This window comes from Scyliorhinus torazame, chromosome 13 (genome assembly GCF_047496885.1).
Source record: "Scyliorhinus torazame isolate Kashiwa2021f chromosome 13, sScyTor2.1, whole genome shotgun sequence".
NCBI lineage: Eukaryota > Metazoa > Chordata > Chondrichthyes > Carcharhiniformes > Scyliorhinidae > Scyliorhinus > Scyliorhinus torazame.
This window is the reverse complement of record NC_092719.1, coordinates 9,708,780-9,725,299: the sequence shown is the minus strand read 5'-3', so window position 1 is coordinate 9,725,299 and position 16,520 is coordinate 9,708,780. Positions and strand designations below refer to the sequence as shown.

The following is a 16,520-nucleotide window of genomic DNA, read 5'->3' as shown; positions in this document are numbered from 1 at the left end:
TAACTTGATAGAGTTTTTCGAGGAGGTCACTAAGATGATTGATGCAGGTAGGGCAGTAGATGTTGTCTATATGGACTTCAGTAAGGCCTTTGACAAGGTCCCTCATGGTAGACTAGTACAAAAGGTGAAGTCACACGGGATCAGGGGTGAACTGGCAAGGTGGATACAGAACTGGCTAGGCCATAGAAGGCAGAGGGTAGCAATGGAGGGATGCTTTTCTAATTGGAGGGCTGTGACCAGTGGTGTTCCACAGGGATCAGTGCTGGGACCTTTGCTCTTTGTAGTATATATAAATGATTTGGAGGAAAATGTAACTGGTCTGATTAGTAAGTTTGCAGACGACACAAAGGTTGGTGGAATTGCGGATAGCGATGAGGACTGTCTGAGGATACAGCAGGATTTAGATTGTCTGGAGACTTGGGCGGAGAGATGGCAGATGGAGTTTAATCCGGACAAATGTGAGGTAATGCATTTTGGAAGGTCTAATGCAGGTAGGGAATATACAGTGAATGGTAGAACCCTCAAGAGTATTGAAAGTCAAAGAGATCTAGGAGTACAGGTCCACAGGTCATTGAAAGGGGCAACACAGGTGGGGAAGGTAGTCAAGAAGGAATACGGCATGCTTGCCTTCATTGGCCGGGGCATTGAGTATAAGAATTGGCAAGTCATGTTGCAGCTGTATAGAACCTTAGTTAGGCCACACTTGGAGTATAGTGTTCAATTCTGGTCGCCACACTACCAGAAGGATGTGGAGGCTTTAGAGAGGGTGCAGAAGAGATTTACCAGAATGTTGCCTGGTATGGAGGGCATAAGCTATGAGGAGCGGTTGAATAAACTCGGTTTGTTCTCACTGGAACGAAGGAGGTTGAGGGGCGACCTGATAGAGGTATACAAAATTATGAGGGGCATAGACAGAGTGGATAGTCAGAGGCTTTTCCCCAGGGTAAAGGGGTCAATTACTAGGGGGCATAGGTTTAAGGTGAGAGGGGCAAGGTTTAGAGTAGATGTACGAGGCAAGATTTTTACGCAGAGGGTAGTGGGTACCTGGAACTCGCTACCGGAGGAGGTAGTGGAAGCAGGGACGATAGGGACATTTAAGGGGCATCTTGACAAATATATGAATAGGATGGGAATAGAAGGATACGGACCCAGGAAGTGTAGAAGATTGTAGTTTAGTCGGGCAGTATGGTCGGCACGGGCTTGGAGGGCCGAAGGGCCTGTTCCTGTGCTGTACATTTCTTTGTTCTTTGTTCTTTGTTCAGTGTTGTGACCCTACCATCAGTGTATAGGTCCCTGGCTGTCACTGTTCCCCCGCCCTGTTGGGTAAAGCAATTGCATTACTGCTTTCTGATCTCTGCAATTAGGTATTTTGGATGTGTCATGCATCATAACGGTTTTCGTAGTAAAACCCAGTAGAAATTGTAACTGAAAAGGTGAAGTCACACGGGATCAGGGATGAGCTGGCAAGGTGGATACAGAACTGGCTAGGTCATAGGAGGCAGAGAGTAGCAATGGAAGGATGCTTTTCTAATTGGAGGGCTGTGACCAGTGGTGTTCCGCAGGGATCAGTGCTGGGACCTTTGCTGTTTGTAGTATATATAAATGATTTGGAGGAAAATGTAACTAGTCTGATTAGTAAGTTTGCAGACGACACAAAGGTTGGTGGAACTGCAGATAGCGATGAGGACTGTCAGAGGATACAGCAGGATTTAGATTGTTTGGAGACTTGGGCGGAGAGATGGCAGATGGAGTTTAATCCGGACAAATGTGAGGTAATGCATTTTGGAAGTTCTAATGCAGGTAGGGAATATACAGTGAATGGTAGAACCCTCAAGAGTATTGGAAGTCAGAGAGATCTAGGAGTACAGGTCCACAGGTCACTGAAAGGGGCAACACAGGTGGAGAAGGTAGTCAGTCAAGAAGGCATACGGCATGCTTGCCTTCATTGGCCGGGGCATTGAGTATAAGAATTGGCAAGTCACGTTGCACCTGTATAGAACCTTAGTTAGGCCACACTTGGAGTATAGTGTTCAATTCTGGTCACCACACCACCAGAAGGATGTGGAGGCTTTAGAGAGGGTGCAGAAGAGATTTACCAGAATGTTGCCTGGTATGGAGGGCATTAGCTATGAGGAGCAGTTGAATAAACTCGGTTTGTTCTCACTGGAACGACGGAGGTTGAGGGGCTACCTGATAGAGGTCTACAAAATTATATGGGGCATAGACAGAGTGGATAGTCAGAGGCTTTTCCCCAGGGTAGAGGGGTCAATTACTAGGAGGCATAGGTTTAAGGTGAGAGGGGCAAGGTTTAGAGTAGATGTACGAGGCAAGTTTTTTACACAGAGGGTAGTGGGTGCCTGGAACTCGCTACCGGAGGAGGTGGTGGAAGCAGGGACGATAGTGACATTTAAGGGGCATCTTGACAAATACATGAATAGGATGGGAATAGTGGGATACGGACACAGGAAGTGTAGAAGATTGTAGTTTAGTCGGGCAGCATGGTCGGCACGGGCTTGGAGGGCCGAAGGGCCTGTTCCTGTGCTGTACATTTCTTTGTTCTTTGTTCATAGAGTTTACAGCACAGAAATAGGCCTGTCAGCCCATCTTGTCTGCAGTGGCCATCAAGCACCTACCTGTAAATTCTATGATCCTATGATCTATTCTAATCCCATTTTCCAGCACTAGGTCTCTCGCCTTGTATGCTACGGCTTTTCAAGTGTTCATCTAAATGCTTCTTAAATGATCCCACCTCTACCACCCTTTCGGGCATTGAGTTCCTGATTCCTAACTCTGTCTGGGTGAAAATGCCTTTCCTCAAATCCCTTCTAAGTCTCCTGCCCATTACCTTACATCTATGCTCACTGTTTATTGACCCCTCAACTAGGGGAAGAGTTACTTCATATGTACCATGGGCGGGATTCTATGATCCTGAGGCCAAGTGTTGACGCCGTCGTAAATGTCATCGCATTTTACGACGGCGTCAACAGGCCCCCAGGAGCAGCAATCCTGCGTCCTACAGGGGGCCAGCACGCCACTGGAGCGACTCTCGTGGCTCCAGCTGCCGATATCGGCGTCAAACGGGCGCTGCGGATCTGTGCATGCCGCTGCGACTGGCGGGAACTCGTTCCTTCGCCGCGCCAGCCCCGGCGCAACATGGCACAGAGCTACAGGGGCCGGCGCGGAGTAAAAGAGGCCCCCATCAGGAGAAGCCGGCCCGCCGATTTGGAGGCCCCAATCACGTGCCACGGTGGAAGCCCCCCCTGGGATTGGATCCTCCCTCCCCTCCTCCACCAGGCCGCCCCCCCGCAGGATGGACGCCGAGGTTCTGTCGGGTAAGACCACATGTGAACAGCGCCGGCGGGACTTGGCCTATCTCGGCAGCCACTTGGCCCATCCCGCCGAGAGAATCGGCGGGGGGGGGGGGCACGTAGAGCGGCCCCCGACCAGCGCTGCGCTGACTGCACTGCCGCCAATGGCGCCGATTCGCCAGTCACTGGAGAATCAGCGGACCGGCGGCAGGGGGTCGTCGCGTGAATCGCGCCCGGCCCGGCGATTCTCCGACCCGGCCCCGGGGTCAGAGAACCCCGCCCCATATCTGTGCCCTACATAATTTTGTACACCTCAATCAGGCCCCCCCCCCTCTGCCGTCTCTGCTCCATGGGGAACAACCCCAGCCTAACCAGCCTCTCTTTTTTTTTACCTTGTTTTCTCCTTTAGTTATACGGATAAGCCCATCGAACTGCGTTCCAAGCATGTTAGGTGCTTCAATGTGGCTGATCCCTTCTGGCTCAAATATATAGACATCAACCTAAGGGAAAAATAAATTAGCTTTTTAAAAAGATTAAATGATAATTTAATGATATTGAATCACCTTTTATTTTTCCGCTCCTGAAGGTGATGGTTTTTTGACGCATGTGAACGCATTCGCATTACTTCACGATGAACAGCGTCGTAATCAAGTCAAAGCAAAATACTGCAGATGCTGGAAACCTGAAATGAAAACGGAAAATGCTGGATAAATTCAGCAGGTCCAGCAGCATCTGTGGAGAGAGAAACAGAAGGCAGATTCGCCGGCCCCTCAGCCGCCTGTTTCTCGGTGGCACGGCGATCGCTGACGGTGGGGTTCTCTGCTCCCGCCGCTGTCAATGGGATTTCCCATTGAAGCTACCCCACGCTGTAGGGAAACCCCGGGGGGGGGGGGCGGGGATGTGTTGCCGACAGGACCAGAGAATCCCGAGGCCGGTGTTAACATTTTGAGTCCACTTGACCCTTCTACAGAATATGGACTCGCAACGTTAACTCTGTTTCTCTCCCCACAGATGCTGCCAGACCTGCTGAGTTGATCCAGCATTTTCTGTTTTTATTTGATAACCACCTCTAGCGATGTTGAGCCAAAGTTACGATGTTCCCATTGGTGCCTGAAGCGAGGCCACCTAATGCAGCAGAGATTAGAGACAAATCAGAGACCTGCCTGGTCAGGATGTCACAGTGCTACACCATGTGGAACCACTGTACGGTTCGGGGTCTAAACATTTATGTGTTTATTTTAGTGAATCCCCTGTTGTTCCCAGGAATTTGGAACAGTGTTGAAAAGCTTAGCTGCTAACTTGCTCTTCCACTACGAGGCGACTGCAATAAATGTGGACATCCAGCCAATGGGCAGCACGGTAGCATTGTGGATAGCACAATTGCTTCACAGCTCCAGGGTCCCAGGTTCGATTCCGGCTTGGGTCACTGTCTGTGCGGAGTCTGCACATCCTCCCCGTGTGTGCGTGGGTTTCCTCCGGGTGCTCCGGTTTCCCCCCACAGTCCAAAGATGTGCAGGTTAGGTGGATTGGCCATGATAAATTACCCTTAGTGTCCAAAATTGCCCTTAGTGTTGGGTGGGGTTACTGGGTTATGGGGATAGGGTGGAGGTGTTGACCTTGGGTAGGGTGCTCTTTCCAAGAGCTGGTGCAGACTTGATGGTCCGAATGGCCTCCTCCTGCACTGTAAATTCTATGATAATCAAATTCTATGATAATTTGCAGTCACATGGGAACTGCTGAGTCATTGACTGACAGCAGGAGCTGAAAGGTTCTTCAGGCCCAGTAACCTAGGGGCAGACCCACCACAGCAATTTCTTGTCTTGGGGCTGGGGAGGTATTGCCACTGGACTAGTAATCCAGAGGCCCAGATTAATGCAGTGGGACATGGATTCAAATCCCACCACAGCAGCTGGTGGAATCGAAGTTCGATTAATTTTTTAAAAACCTGGAATTAAAAAGGCGGCCGCGATAATGGTGACCATGAAAGTTTTGTCAATTGGCGTAAAGGCACATCTGGTTCACTAATATCCCGGTCTGGCCGACATGTGACTCCAGACCCAGAGCAATGTGGTTGACTCTTAACTGCCCTCTGAAATGGCCCAGCAAGACACCCAGTTCATGGGCAATTAGGGATGGACAATGAATTGTGGCCTTGCCAACAATACCTTCATCCCAATAAAGAATAAACAAAATAAAAAGATAGAAGAAAGATCACTGCTCCGGTCTAATCTTATCCACACCCTTTTCTTGCCTGAAGACAGAGTGTCATGTAATTTATATGTGGACCCCAGCTGTGAGCATAATTGTCGACTGCTGTATAAAGTGGTCATTCCATTGAAAACCCCAGCGTCAAACTCACATTGGGTCTGAGAAATACGTGGCGGTTTAGGGGGTGGGCCATACCAGCTGTGAACAATTAAAGTCAATGCCATGCTCTTCCCACACCAGTGAGCGCGATTATGAAATTTGACTCTGAAAACAATTCCCTACTTTGGAATGAAAATAGCATTTAACTTCTTCAGTCAAATCAGAGGTCCTGGTAACATATTGCATGGAACATTGAATAAAACGGTGGGTGAAATCTTCCATCCTCATTCGGAGATGGGACCCTTTGGTTTCTGAGAGTGAATGGAATTTTGACGGGAACGCCAAATTTTCCATTCTTGCTTGCAACGGGTCCCACCCTGGAGGAGACAGGAGAACCCCGCCCAGTATACCTACTGGAGCAAATTACCTTTACATTGCCCCTTTAAAAGATGTGCAAATTGGATGAGATTTAACACACTCAAAGAGTTAAAATCAGGTCTGATAGATATTGAGCCAACAGAAGAAGGTATTAGGGAGGGTGAATAAAAGTCTGAGCGGGTAGGTGGGTTTTGAGGAAGATGTTAAATGAAGGGGAGAGTTGGGGAACAAACTCCAGGTTGTGGAACGTTTGCCATTCAGTTAGAGTGAATCGCCTAGACTGCACAGTACTGCATGAGAGACTAACAAAAATACCTGGAGTTGCTTCGCCAAGTTGCCCGGGTGGAGAATAATCGTCTGTTCATATCGACCCAGTCGTCGTTGCAACAGTTCTTGGCAGTAAAGTTCGAAGCTAACTTTGCTCCCTCCAGGTACATTCACTTCAGCTTTAAAACTTTCCATCTCATGGGCAGATGTCCTAAACATGGAAAGGCATCAATAAGTTACTGAACAGACCTTCGGCTGGATTCGCCGTTCCTGAGGCTAAGTGCTGATGGCAATGGAGGATCTGTGGCGTTTCACAGTGGGAAAACTGGCGCAAAATCCTCATCCTTTCCGCTACCGGTGAGTGGCTAGCACTGGAGGTGTGTGAAACACCCGCGGAACGCGCGGAAAACGGTGGGAGAATCGGCGGGTCCCGTGCTGCATATGTACAGGGCTCCGCAGCCGCACGTACGCCTACGCTCCCCCCCCCAGACATACACCGATCGCGCTGGAAAAGATGGCGCCGGCCATGCGGTATAGTGTACCCGCCCACCCTGACCCTACAGCTCACCTCCTGGCCACCCCCCACCACTCCCCCCAGCCATGGCAGAAGCCCCCCGGCCAGCGGCATGGAGCTCGGCCGAGTGTGGTGGAGCTGGACACTGCACGCCCTCGCTCTCTCTCCGCAGCTGGCATGCCAGGCTCCTGACTGCTGAGGCCACACGGGGCCCGCGCCGTCAGGAACTCAGCCCATCGGTGCGGAGCATTGCGGGTGGGCTGGCTAATGACATTCCAACGGAGTTGCGACCGCGCGTGGCGCACGTCCCAAAGACGCCGATTTGGAGGGGGTGGGTCATCGCGGCCCGGCATCAAACCGGTGCCTGCCCCGATTTCGGTGTCGGGAGCCATTCTCCGCCCAATCGCCGTACTCGATTTCGGCGTCGGGCAATGGAGAATCCCGCCCCTTTTCTTTTGATCTTTGAGTATCTTATTGGGCAACTAGCAACACGCACAGGAAAGGACACAATCATTTTCTGATTGGATTTTGAGACCACTTAACCACTGGGGGAATCCAGGGCTTAAATAGAATGTGTAAGACAGATAAAGAAGATAAAGATCAGATAAACCTTTACCTAATAATCCCAGCAGCCTTGCCTTGAGCTCGTGCTTCTGCGTAAAGTCTTCTGGCTTCATTTTTTTCCTGCACAGAGCCAACAAATGTTATATCATTCACAGTCCTGTGCGAGAGATGGAAAATATATAAATTAATGTTGTTGTAATAATGATGCTGGTTTTGTCTGGACTTTATTGGGCTGGCTTCTCCGGTGCCCCAGACGTGTGTTTCTCTGCGCCGCGTCCGTTCGCCGGCGGTGCGATTCTATCTTCCCGCAGCTTGTCAATGGGATTTCCCATTGAAGCCACCTCACGGCGCGGGGGTGCGCTGCCCACAGGTAAAGAGAATCCCAATGGCCTGAGAATTCCAGCCATTATCCTACCTACTCCTCCCATTGTTCCTGTGTCATAGCTACCTTGAACCATGCAGCATTCCCAGCCAAGTGGATAGGCTGGACACTCACTTCCAGGCCCCTGCTAACAACGCTCTTCCTGAAATGTTCAAACTCATGCCAGATTTATTTTTCTCCCTTTTGCCCCCCCCACCCCGCCCCACCCCCCCCCACGACCGCTCCTGAAGGGTCAGACCTCTGGCTCCCAGCTGCCATCACTTCGCCTCAGTGACTTTGTGCAAGAATTCACACTTGAGTGTGAGCAAGTTATTTAATGGAAGCAAATGGAACCCTCTCACGAACAAGTTCACGTTACGGTCACTGCTCGACAGCCAAGCTGGGATTTTCTGTTCCCACCAGTGGGGGCGTCGTCATTTGACTATTTGCTGCTCTCCAAATTTTTCCCGTTCAGCCCGCAATACGAGCAAGACTGGAAAATCCGGCCTCAAGAGTGGGAACCCTGGCTATTTTCCTTCTCAATTTCCCAGGGGTTTGGAGGTTAATCATGGTGCTCCAACTAACGAGGAAGCGGAAACCAGCAAAAGGACAGGAATTGAGACACCTCCAAATAAAACACTTCCTCCGCAAAGAGACAGTAGGGTATCCCGGGGCCCCAGAAAGCACACTACTGGAGGACCTGATGGGCGCAAGCAACGAGAAGGGGGGCTATGTGGGAAAATATACGGATAGCTACTGGACAGAGCTCGAACACCAGTGAATGAGACCAGACAAAAATGGGAGGCGAACTGGGGACAGAGGTAGGATGGGGACTCTGGAGCGAAGCACTGAGCAGGGTGAACTCCACCTCCTCCTGTGCAAGGCTAAGCCTAATGCAGCTCAAAGTGGTGCACAGAGCGCACCTGACCAGAACCCGAATGGGCAGGTTCTTCCCGGAGGTGGAGGACAAATGTGAGCGGTGCCAGAGGGCCCGGCCAACCACACCCACATGTTTTGGGCTTGCCCCAAGCTTGCTGGGTTCTGGGCAGCCTTCTCCGAGGCAATGTCCAAGGTTGTGAGGGGTGAGGGTGAAGCCATGCCCAATAGTGGCAATCGTCGGGGTATCGGAGCAGCCAGGGTTACACATGGGGAAGGAGGCCAACGCCCTCGCTTTCGCGTCCCTAATCGCACGCCGGAGAACCCTGCTCGGCTGGCGATCGGCAGCACCACCCACAGCTGCAGACTGGCTCGCTGACCGCTCGGAATTTCTCCACCTGGAGAAGATTAAGTTCGCCAACCGAGGGTAGAGGAAGGCTTCCTGGATACTTGGGGGCAGTTTGTCGGCCTGTTCCAAAACCTGTTCGAGGCCAGCAGCGAGGAGTAAGCTAAGGGGGGGAAAAAAAGATAGATGGGGAACCAAAGGACTGCGCAACCCGAGAGGGGGGGGGGCAGGAAAGTGGGGAAACCACAAGAGAAGAGGAAGGGTGCTGAAGCCAATGGGGGGGGGGGGAGGAGGAAGAGGGGGGGAGGAGGAATCATAGACCGATCCAGAGGGCAGCAAAATGTACAGAGAGTTAGTTAAATGAAGGACAAAACAAACCTCTCTGTAAAATAAAGTAAATTGGCACGGGCAAGAAAAATGTAATGTATATACACAGTAACTGTTTATAAATATGAGAAAAGCCAATAAAAAGAGTTCTAAAAAAAAAATCATGGTGCTCCTAAAGCTCTAACCTAGGGTGATTTAGAAAGGAAATCTTGCTTTCCATGACCACAGGATGACCTAAAGCACTTTACAGCCAGTGGAATACATTTGAAGAGTAGTTACCTTTGTAATGTAGAAAACATGGTTGCTAATCAGCACACAGCAAAGTCTCACCGGAAGCAACAAATAGTTTTTATAATGATGGTGATTGAGGACTAATTAGTGACGCTATTCATTTTCAAAATAGTGCCATGGGACCATTCCACACGGACAGTGACTCAGAGCCGGGATCGAACCGGGGATCTCGGCGCCGGCGGGACAGCAGTGCTAACCACTGTGCCACCGCGCCGCCCTTGTGAAGTGCTAACTTAACTACGATTGGCAATTCCCGATGAGCAATAGCCTTCGGCCGCGGTCAGTAGATGTTATGGGTGGTTGGCGGGGCTGACAGGCAGGGGCTGGGGTGGCCCCCGTAACGGGTGCACACAATCCAGGGGGTGGCTTGGCGAACCCGTGGACGCTGAGACATCCACCCGACCCCCCATGCCACGGTGACCACCCCCCCCCCAACGATGGTGGCCCAGACCCAACTGAGGCTGGGCATCCGGTAATTGTATGGAGATTGGCCTTAAGTTGTGATTATCGGTTTCTCGCCATGCTATGGCGAGAATCTGATTTCGCCAATGGGAGCGGGTTGGTTAGATCTCAGTCCGATCGGCGCCTGGCACAGTTACCGATTTTGGTCTCACCCGTGACCTAATGGCCGCGTCATGTTCTCGCTCAAGGACAACGTGGCCATTAAATAGCACCCTATATGCCTAACAAGCCACTCAGTTCAAGGGCAATTAGGGATGGGCAATAAATGCCCACTTTGCCAGCGATGCTCGCATACTGCAATGGTATACTTTTGATATACATTTGTTGATTTTCCTGACATTCTTGTGAATGTCCTGGTGACTGAGATATAAAAAACTTCAACATCAAAGCTTCTCTTCTCAGCAATATTTAGAAAGAACTTTAATTTAAAATTTCCCTTAAAAATACACTACATTTAACTTACTAACATTTACAGCTTTGAAACCTGGGACCTGTTGAGCAGTCAAACTTTAATGTCAGTGACCCAAAGAGCAACAACAGGCCACATGAGCCAATAAGCACAAAAAACCCCAAAAGATCCAAAGTCCAACCATTTCACAGGATCCGCTCTACCTTCTCAGTAAAACGTGGGGTCATTCGTGAAAGGGGCGGGACTTTCCGGGCCCCCAGCCGTGTGCTTCTCGGCTGCGCGCTGCTTGTTTCCAGTGGGATTGTATGCTCCCGCGGCTTGTCAATGGGATTTCCCATTGATGGGAATCCCATGGGCACAGCCGATGGGAAAAATGAATCGTAATGGTCGGAGAATTCCAGCCAAGATGCTTTTCAATGAATCATTACTTGAAAACTTATTTTTACATTAAGGTTTAATGTATTACAACTGTGGTTTATGATAAAATGAATATCTAATTTTAGGGCTGAAATTCATTATCGCTAGTGAGAAATGGGTTGACCATGAATCAGCCATCTATTTAGCATTGCGCTCAATTTCCTTTTCCAAATTTCCAGGAGTGCTGCCCGCATCAGTGAGAGGCTTTGATTTCTGTGCAGGCCTCAAAATGGGTGTGTGTCCAGGCCGGAGCCTTGCTTAGGCATTAGGATCGGATTCTATGTTCATTGCAGGACCCTGACGTCATTTTCCTGGGCCGATAGCTGGGTGTGAACAGCCCATGCCTGGTGTGAAATGCCCTCAGAACCATTTTGTAGGTCTTTTCACAGACGGGTAAAATGTACGGCACGGTAGCACAGTGGTTAGCACTGTTGCTTCACAGCTCCAGGGTCCCAGGTTCGATTCCCGGCTTGGGTGACTGTCTGTGCAGAGTCTGCACGTAGTTCCCGTGGCTGCGTGGGTTTCCTCCGGGTGCTCCGGTTTCCTCCCACAGTCCAAAGATGAGCACGTTAGGTGGATTGGCCGTGTTAAATTGCCCTTAGAGTCCAAAAAAGGTTAGGCTGGGTTACTGGGTTATGGGCAGAGGGTGGAGGTGTAGGCCGCTCTTTCCAAGGGCCGGTGCAGACTCGATGGGCTGAATGGCCTCCTTCAGCATTGTAAATTCTATGATCGTCTATGATATACTTTTCTTTCACTTTTGTTGGGGACAGGAGAAGGCATAGTACTGCCACAAAATCACCCAGGTACTGATGTTCACTGCGTGGACCTCCACTTCCCCTCCCCATAGGATTTCCTATTCCTAGGCTTGGTGAAGAGGCCTTTGCCAAGGGGCATCTCAGTGAGAGTCAGTCAGGGGTAAAGTCCTCCTGAACCATTGGCCAGAATTTTCCCGCTGTTGCGATTCTCTTTTTCCCACCGGCAGTGTATCCCCGCCCGCAGGTTTCCCAGCGACACCTGGTGGCTTCGATGGGAACTCCCATTGACAAGCGGCGGGAGTCGAGAATCTTGCCACCAGCGAACGCCGCACCACCAAGAAATGCGCGGCTGGGGTACCGGGGAATCCAGACCATTGTGTTGTCTAAATTAATTCATGGAATGTGGGCATTTATACTCCATCCCTAACTTGCCCTTGAGCTAAGTGTCGTGCTCAGCTATTTCAAAGTCAACCACGTTGCTGTGGGTCTGAAGTCACATGTCGGCCACACCGGGTGGAAATGCTTTTTTTGCAACAATTAACAATGGTTTCCTGCTTATCATTGCAATTTATATTCCAGCTTTTCATTGAATTCAAATTGCACCATCTGCCGTGAAGGGATTCAGGCCCGCGACCCCAGAGCATTACCCTGGTGTCTGGATTACCAGCCCAGTTACAATATACCAAAGTGCCACCCCCTCCCCTGTAATTGTACCTCGAATCTGCAAGTTACTGTATTGACACAAACAGCTATATACCCAAATATCTGTTTGCATGCTTGCTTCTTGTTCTGTAAGTCTCATCCAAACTGTGAAGCGACCTTTTCTCTCTTACAGGTGCTGGCTACGGGTTGATGAAAAGATTAAAATAATTTTTTAAAAAGCTGACAAGGGTACAAATCTGAAATAGGAAAGCTGAGTACTGGTGGAGTACCGTCGCCCGAGATTCTGAGCATTTTGTGCACTAGATCTGATGACGAAAGTAACATCCAAGAGCTGTTAAAGTGAACAATTTTTCTTGCTTTGAGTACTCACATTGTGAAGTTTGAGATGTAGGCTCCCTGTGGAATCTGTACGTTGAAGACCATGTTCTGGGCACTCGATTCCTTGTTCACGACCTTTGTGCTAAAGACTGTTTCAGCAAAGCGTGAGGTGATAATGGATTTCACTTTATAACTGTGTATGGTGATCTGCTCCTCAATGTGATCCTGTTTGACAAAACAAGGACTTTTAACAACACATTTCTCTGTAACTGAGGTCATCCATTTGCAAATGAGAAACAAAAGATTGCTCTCTCTCGAGATTTGTTGTCCAGGGTGAACGATAGCACAGAGGAGATGAAGTGCAAAGTTTTTCCATTTCTGGCCAGTTCTGGGCGTTTTTCCCTCAGACACGCACCTCTAGTGCCCCTGAGTGATTTGATCTCTTCCCTGTCCAGCTATCCATGGGCACGATCTGAATAAGATTAACAACTAATGGCAAATGCAGACGCCTTTAGTATTAGGGACCTGTACCGAGTGGGCTAAAGTTGTCAAACTAATTTGTCCTAGACTTACTGCTGTGGGCAAAAGCAAGACATTTTCAACTCAACAGCCTGGCCTAGACTTGGGCCTTGGTCCCCGAAATCAAATAATAACCTGTTTTTTTAAATGCCAATGGATTTCTGGCTGGCAATTTGCACCAATGAGTTAATTTCCTGTCAGTGACAGCATGAGACCAAGCCTAAATTAGCAATGCCACCTCACTTAAGTTCCACAAACAGGTTAGGTGGGGTTACTGGTGTGGTGGTATGTATTAGGGGTCATGTGGGACTGTGAAGCCGTGATGCTATTGGCTGACAGATCCCGGGTCCTGGTTGGCTGCTGACTCCTGGCTCCGCCCTGAAGGCGGAGTATAAGAACCCGATGCTCCCCGCCGCTTCATTCTGTTGCTGAACTGCTGGGGACAAGTCTTGCTTAATAAAGCCTGAATCGACTTCATCACTTCGCGTCTCTCTCGTAAGTCATTGTGCGCTACAATTTATTAAGTGAGCTTAAAAGACTATGGAGCTCCGGATCGCCCCGTAATGCCTGCGGATCAGCCCCCACGCAGCGAACTCGGCAGCAGTATTTAAACACTGGCAAGCATATTTTGAACGCTACCTCCGAACGGCCCCTGGCCGGATCACAGAAGACCAGAAAATGCAGGTCCTGCATTCGAGGGTAAGCCTGGAAATTTAACCTCTCATAGAAGACGCAGAGGATTTCCCAATGGCGCTCGCATTGCTGAAGGGCATCTACGTTCGGCCCGTGAACCAGGTCTACGCGTGCCACCAACTCGCAACGAGACGGCAAAGTCCCGGAGAATCGCTAGAAGAATTCTACGCCGCGCTGCTAATTTTGGGACGGGGCTGCAGCTGCCCGCCGGTGAACGCGATCGAACACACGGACATGCTAATTCGCGATGCTTTTGTGGCAGGTATGAACTCTCCCCAAATCCGCCAAAGACTTTTAGAAAGAGAGTCGCTAGGACTCTCAGAGGCACGGGCCCTTGCAGCTTCCCTAGATGTGGCCTCGCAAAACGCCCGCGCCTACGGCCCTGACCGCGCAGCAGCCCCTTGGGCTCCGTGGAACCCCGTCGTGACAAACCCCCCCCCCCTTGCAGGCTTGCGCGGTTAAAGCACCAGACCATCCCGGGGGGGCCCGCTGCTATTTCTGCGGGCAAGCGAAACACCCCCGGCAGCGCTGCCCGGCCCGCGCAGCTATTTGTAAAAGCTGCGGCAAGAAGGGCCATTACGCGGCTGTGTGCCGGTCCGGGGGGTCGCCGCAATCCCCGGAGAAGAACGAGCCCAGCATAGCCCAAACGCTCCCCAACCCCCCCAGCACCCCATGAGCGACCCGCGGGTGCCGCCATTTTGGGTCCCGGGCACCACGAGGGGAGGATTGGCGCCGCCATCTTGTGACCCCCAGCCATGTGCGATTCATGGGGGTGGCCATTTTGTCCACCCCCGACCACGTGCGATCCATGGGGGCGGCCATTTTGTCCACCCCCGGCCGCGTGCGATTCATGGACGCCACAATCTTGGTTGACAACAAAGGACCCCAGCATCGACGGCTCCACGGGGTCCGAAGAAGACCACACGACTGGCTTCGGTGACTCTGGATCAATCACGGCCCCGGACGCTCCAGACGACGACAACAACGGTGCTGATCAACGGACACGAGACATCATGCTTAATCGACTCCGGGAGCACTGAAAGTTTTATTCACCCAGACACGGTAAGATGCTGTTTTCTGACCATCCATCCAAGTACGCAAAAGATTTCCCTAGCTGCATGATCCCACTCCGTAGAGATCAAAGGGTTCTGCATCGCGAACCTAACGGTGCAAGGGAGGGAGTTTAAGAACTACAGGCTCTACGTCCTTCCCCAACTCTCCTCACCGACCAACGGTCGGTAGCCTTCATGTTCGATAATGCACAGCGGGGCAAAATTAAAAATGACAAGATCTTAAGGTGGAGGATCGAGCTCTCCACCTTCAACTATGAGATCTTGTACCGTCCCGGAAAGCTGAACGAGCCGTCCGATGCCATATCCCGCGGCACATGTGCCAACGCACAAATAGACCGTCTCCAAGCCCTCCACGAGGACCTCTGCCACCCGGGGGTCACTCGATTCTACCATTTCATGAAGTCCCGCAACCTCCCCTACTCTGTGGAGGAGGTCCGTACAGTCACCAGGAACTGCCACATCTGCGCAGACTGCAAACCGCACTTTTTCAGGCTGGATAGAGCGCACCTGATCAAGGCTTCCTGCCCCTTTGAGCGCCTCAGTTTGGATTTCAAAGGGCCCCTCCCCTCCACTGACCGCAACGCATACTTCCTGAACGTGGTGGACGAGTACTCTCGTTTCCCCTTCGCCATCCCCTGCCCCGACATGACAGCGGCCACAGTCATTAAAGCCCTTGGCACCATATTCACATTGTTCGGTTGCCCCGAGTATATCCATAGCGACAGGGGGTCCTCCTTCATGAGTGACGAGCTGCGCCAGTTCCTGCTCAGCAAGGGCATAGCCTCGAGCAGGACGACCAGCTACAACCCCCGGGGGAACGGGCAAGTAGAGAGGGAGAACGGCACGGTCTGGAAGACCGTCCTGCTGGCCCTACGGTCCAGGGATCTCCCAGTCTCCCGGTGGCAGGAGGTACTCCCGGATGCTCTCCACTCCATCCGGTCGCTGCTGTGTACCACCACTAACCAAACGCCCCATGAGCGCCTCCTTGACTTCCCCAGGAAGTCCTCCTCCAGACGTCGCTGCCGACCTGGCTGGCGGCCCCAGGACCCATCTTGCTCCGGAAACATGTGCGGGCGCACAAATCGGACCCGTTGGTCGAGAGGGTTCACCTTCTCCACGCGAACCCGCAGTACGCCTACGTGGCGTACCCCGACGGCCGACAGGACACGGTCTCCCTGCGGGACCTGGCGCCCGCCGGCAACACACACCCCCCCCCCGACACCGATCATCCCCTCCCTATCACCGGCGCACCCCGCGACCGCCCCCTTCCCGGGAGGATCGGTCCTCCTCCCGTGCCCGCCCAGGAGTGAAACAGGAACAAACATCGAAACGCTCCCGGAGACGACAACACCTGAACAAGCACCTGCACCACCACCGGGGCTGAGGCGATCGACGAGGAAGACCAGACCGCCCGCTCGGCTCGTGGCATCCGCGTGACACCAAAAATGTTGTTGTATTGTAACAAAAAAAAAAAAATGTTTTTCTTGCTAATATTGTAAATAGTTTCACAAACTTTGTCCATAGCCCAGTGTAGGGCTAAAACTGTAGTAACATGTCCGAAATGTTCCTTCCAGGGCCAGCCTTGTAAACCCCCTACCACCATGCGAACCACCACCCCGCCGGGTTCCTTTTTAACAAGGGGCGAATGTGGTGGTATGTATTAGGGGTCATG

The 16,520-nt window shown here is 51.3% G+C and overlaps 1 protein-coding gene across 1 annotated transcript in view; it reads right to left on the bottom strand.

Annotated features, from left to right (window-relative positions):
* Positions 1-16,520, bottom strand: part of itih2 (inter-alpha-trypsin inhibitor heavy chain 2) — a 93,843-nt gene that overhangs the window by 65,127 nt on the left and 12,196 nt on the right. The window contains exons 4-7 of the mRNA XM_072471039.1: positions 12,616-12,788; positions 7,391-7,495; positions 6,309-6,471; positions 3,701-3,808 (exon numbers count right to left, since the gene is read on the bottom strand). Of these exons, the coding sequence (XP_072327140.1) occupies positions 3,701-3,808; positions 6,309-6,471; positions 7,391-7,495; positions 12,616-12,788 (549 nt within the window). The remainder of the gene's footprint in view (positions 1-3,700; positions 3,809-6,308; positions 6,472-7,390; positions 7,496-12,615; positions 12,789-16,520) is intronic.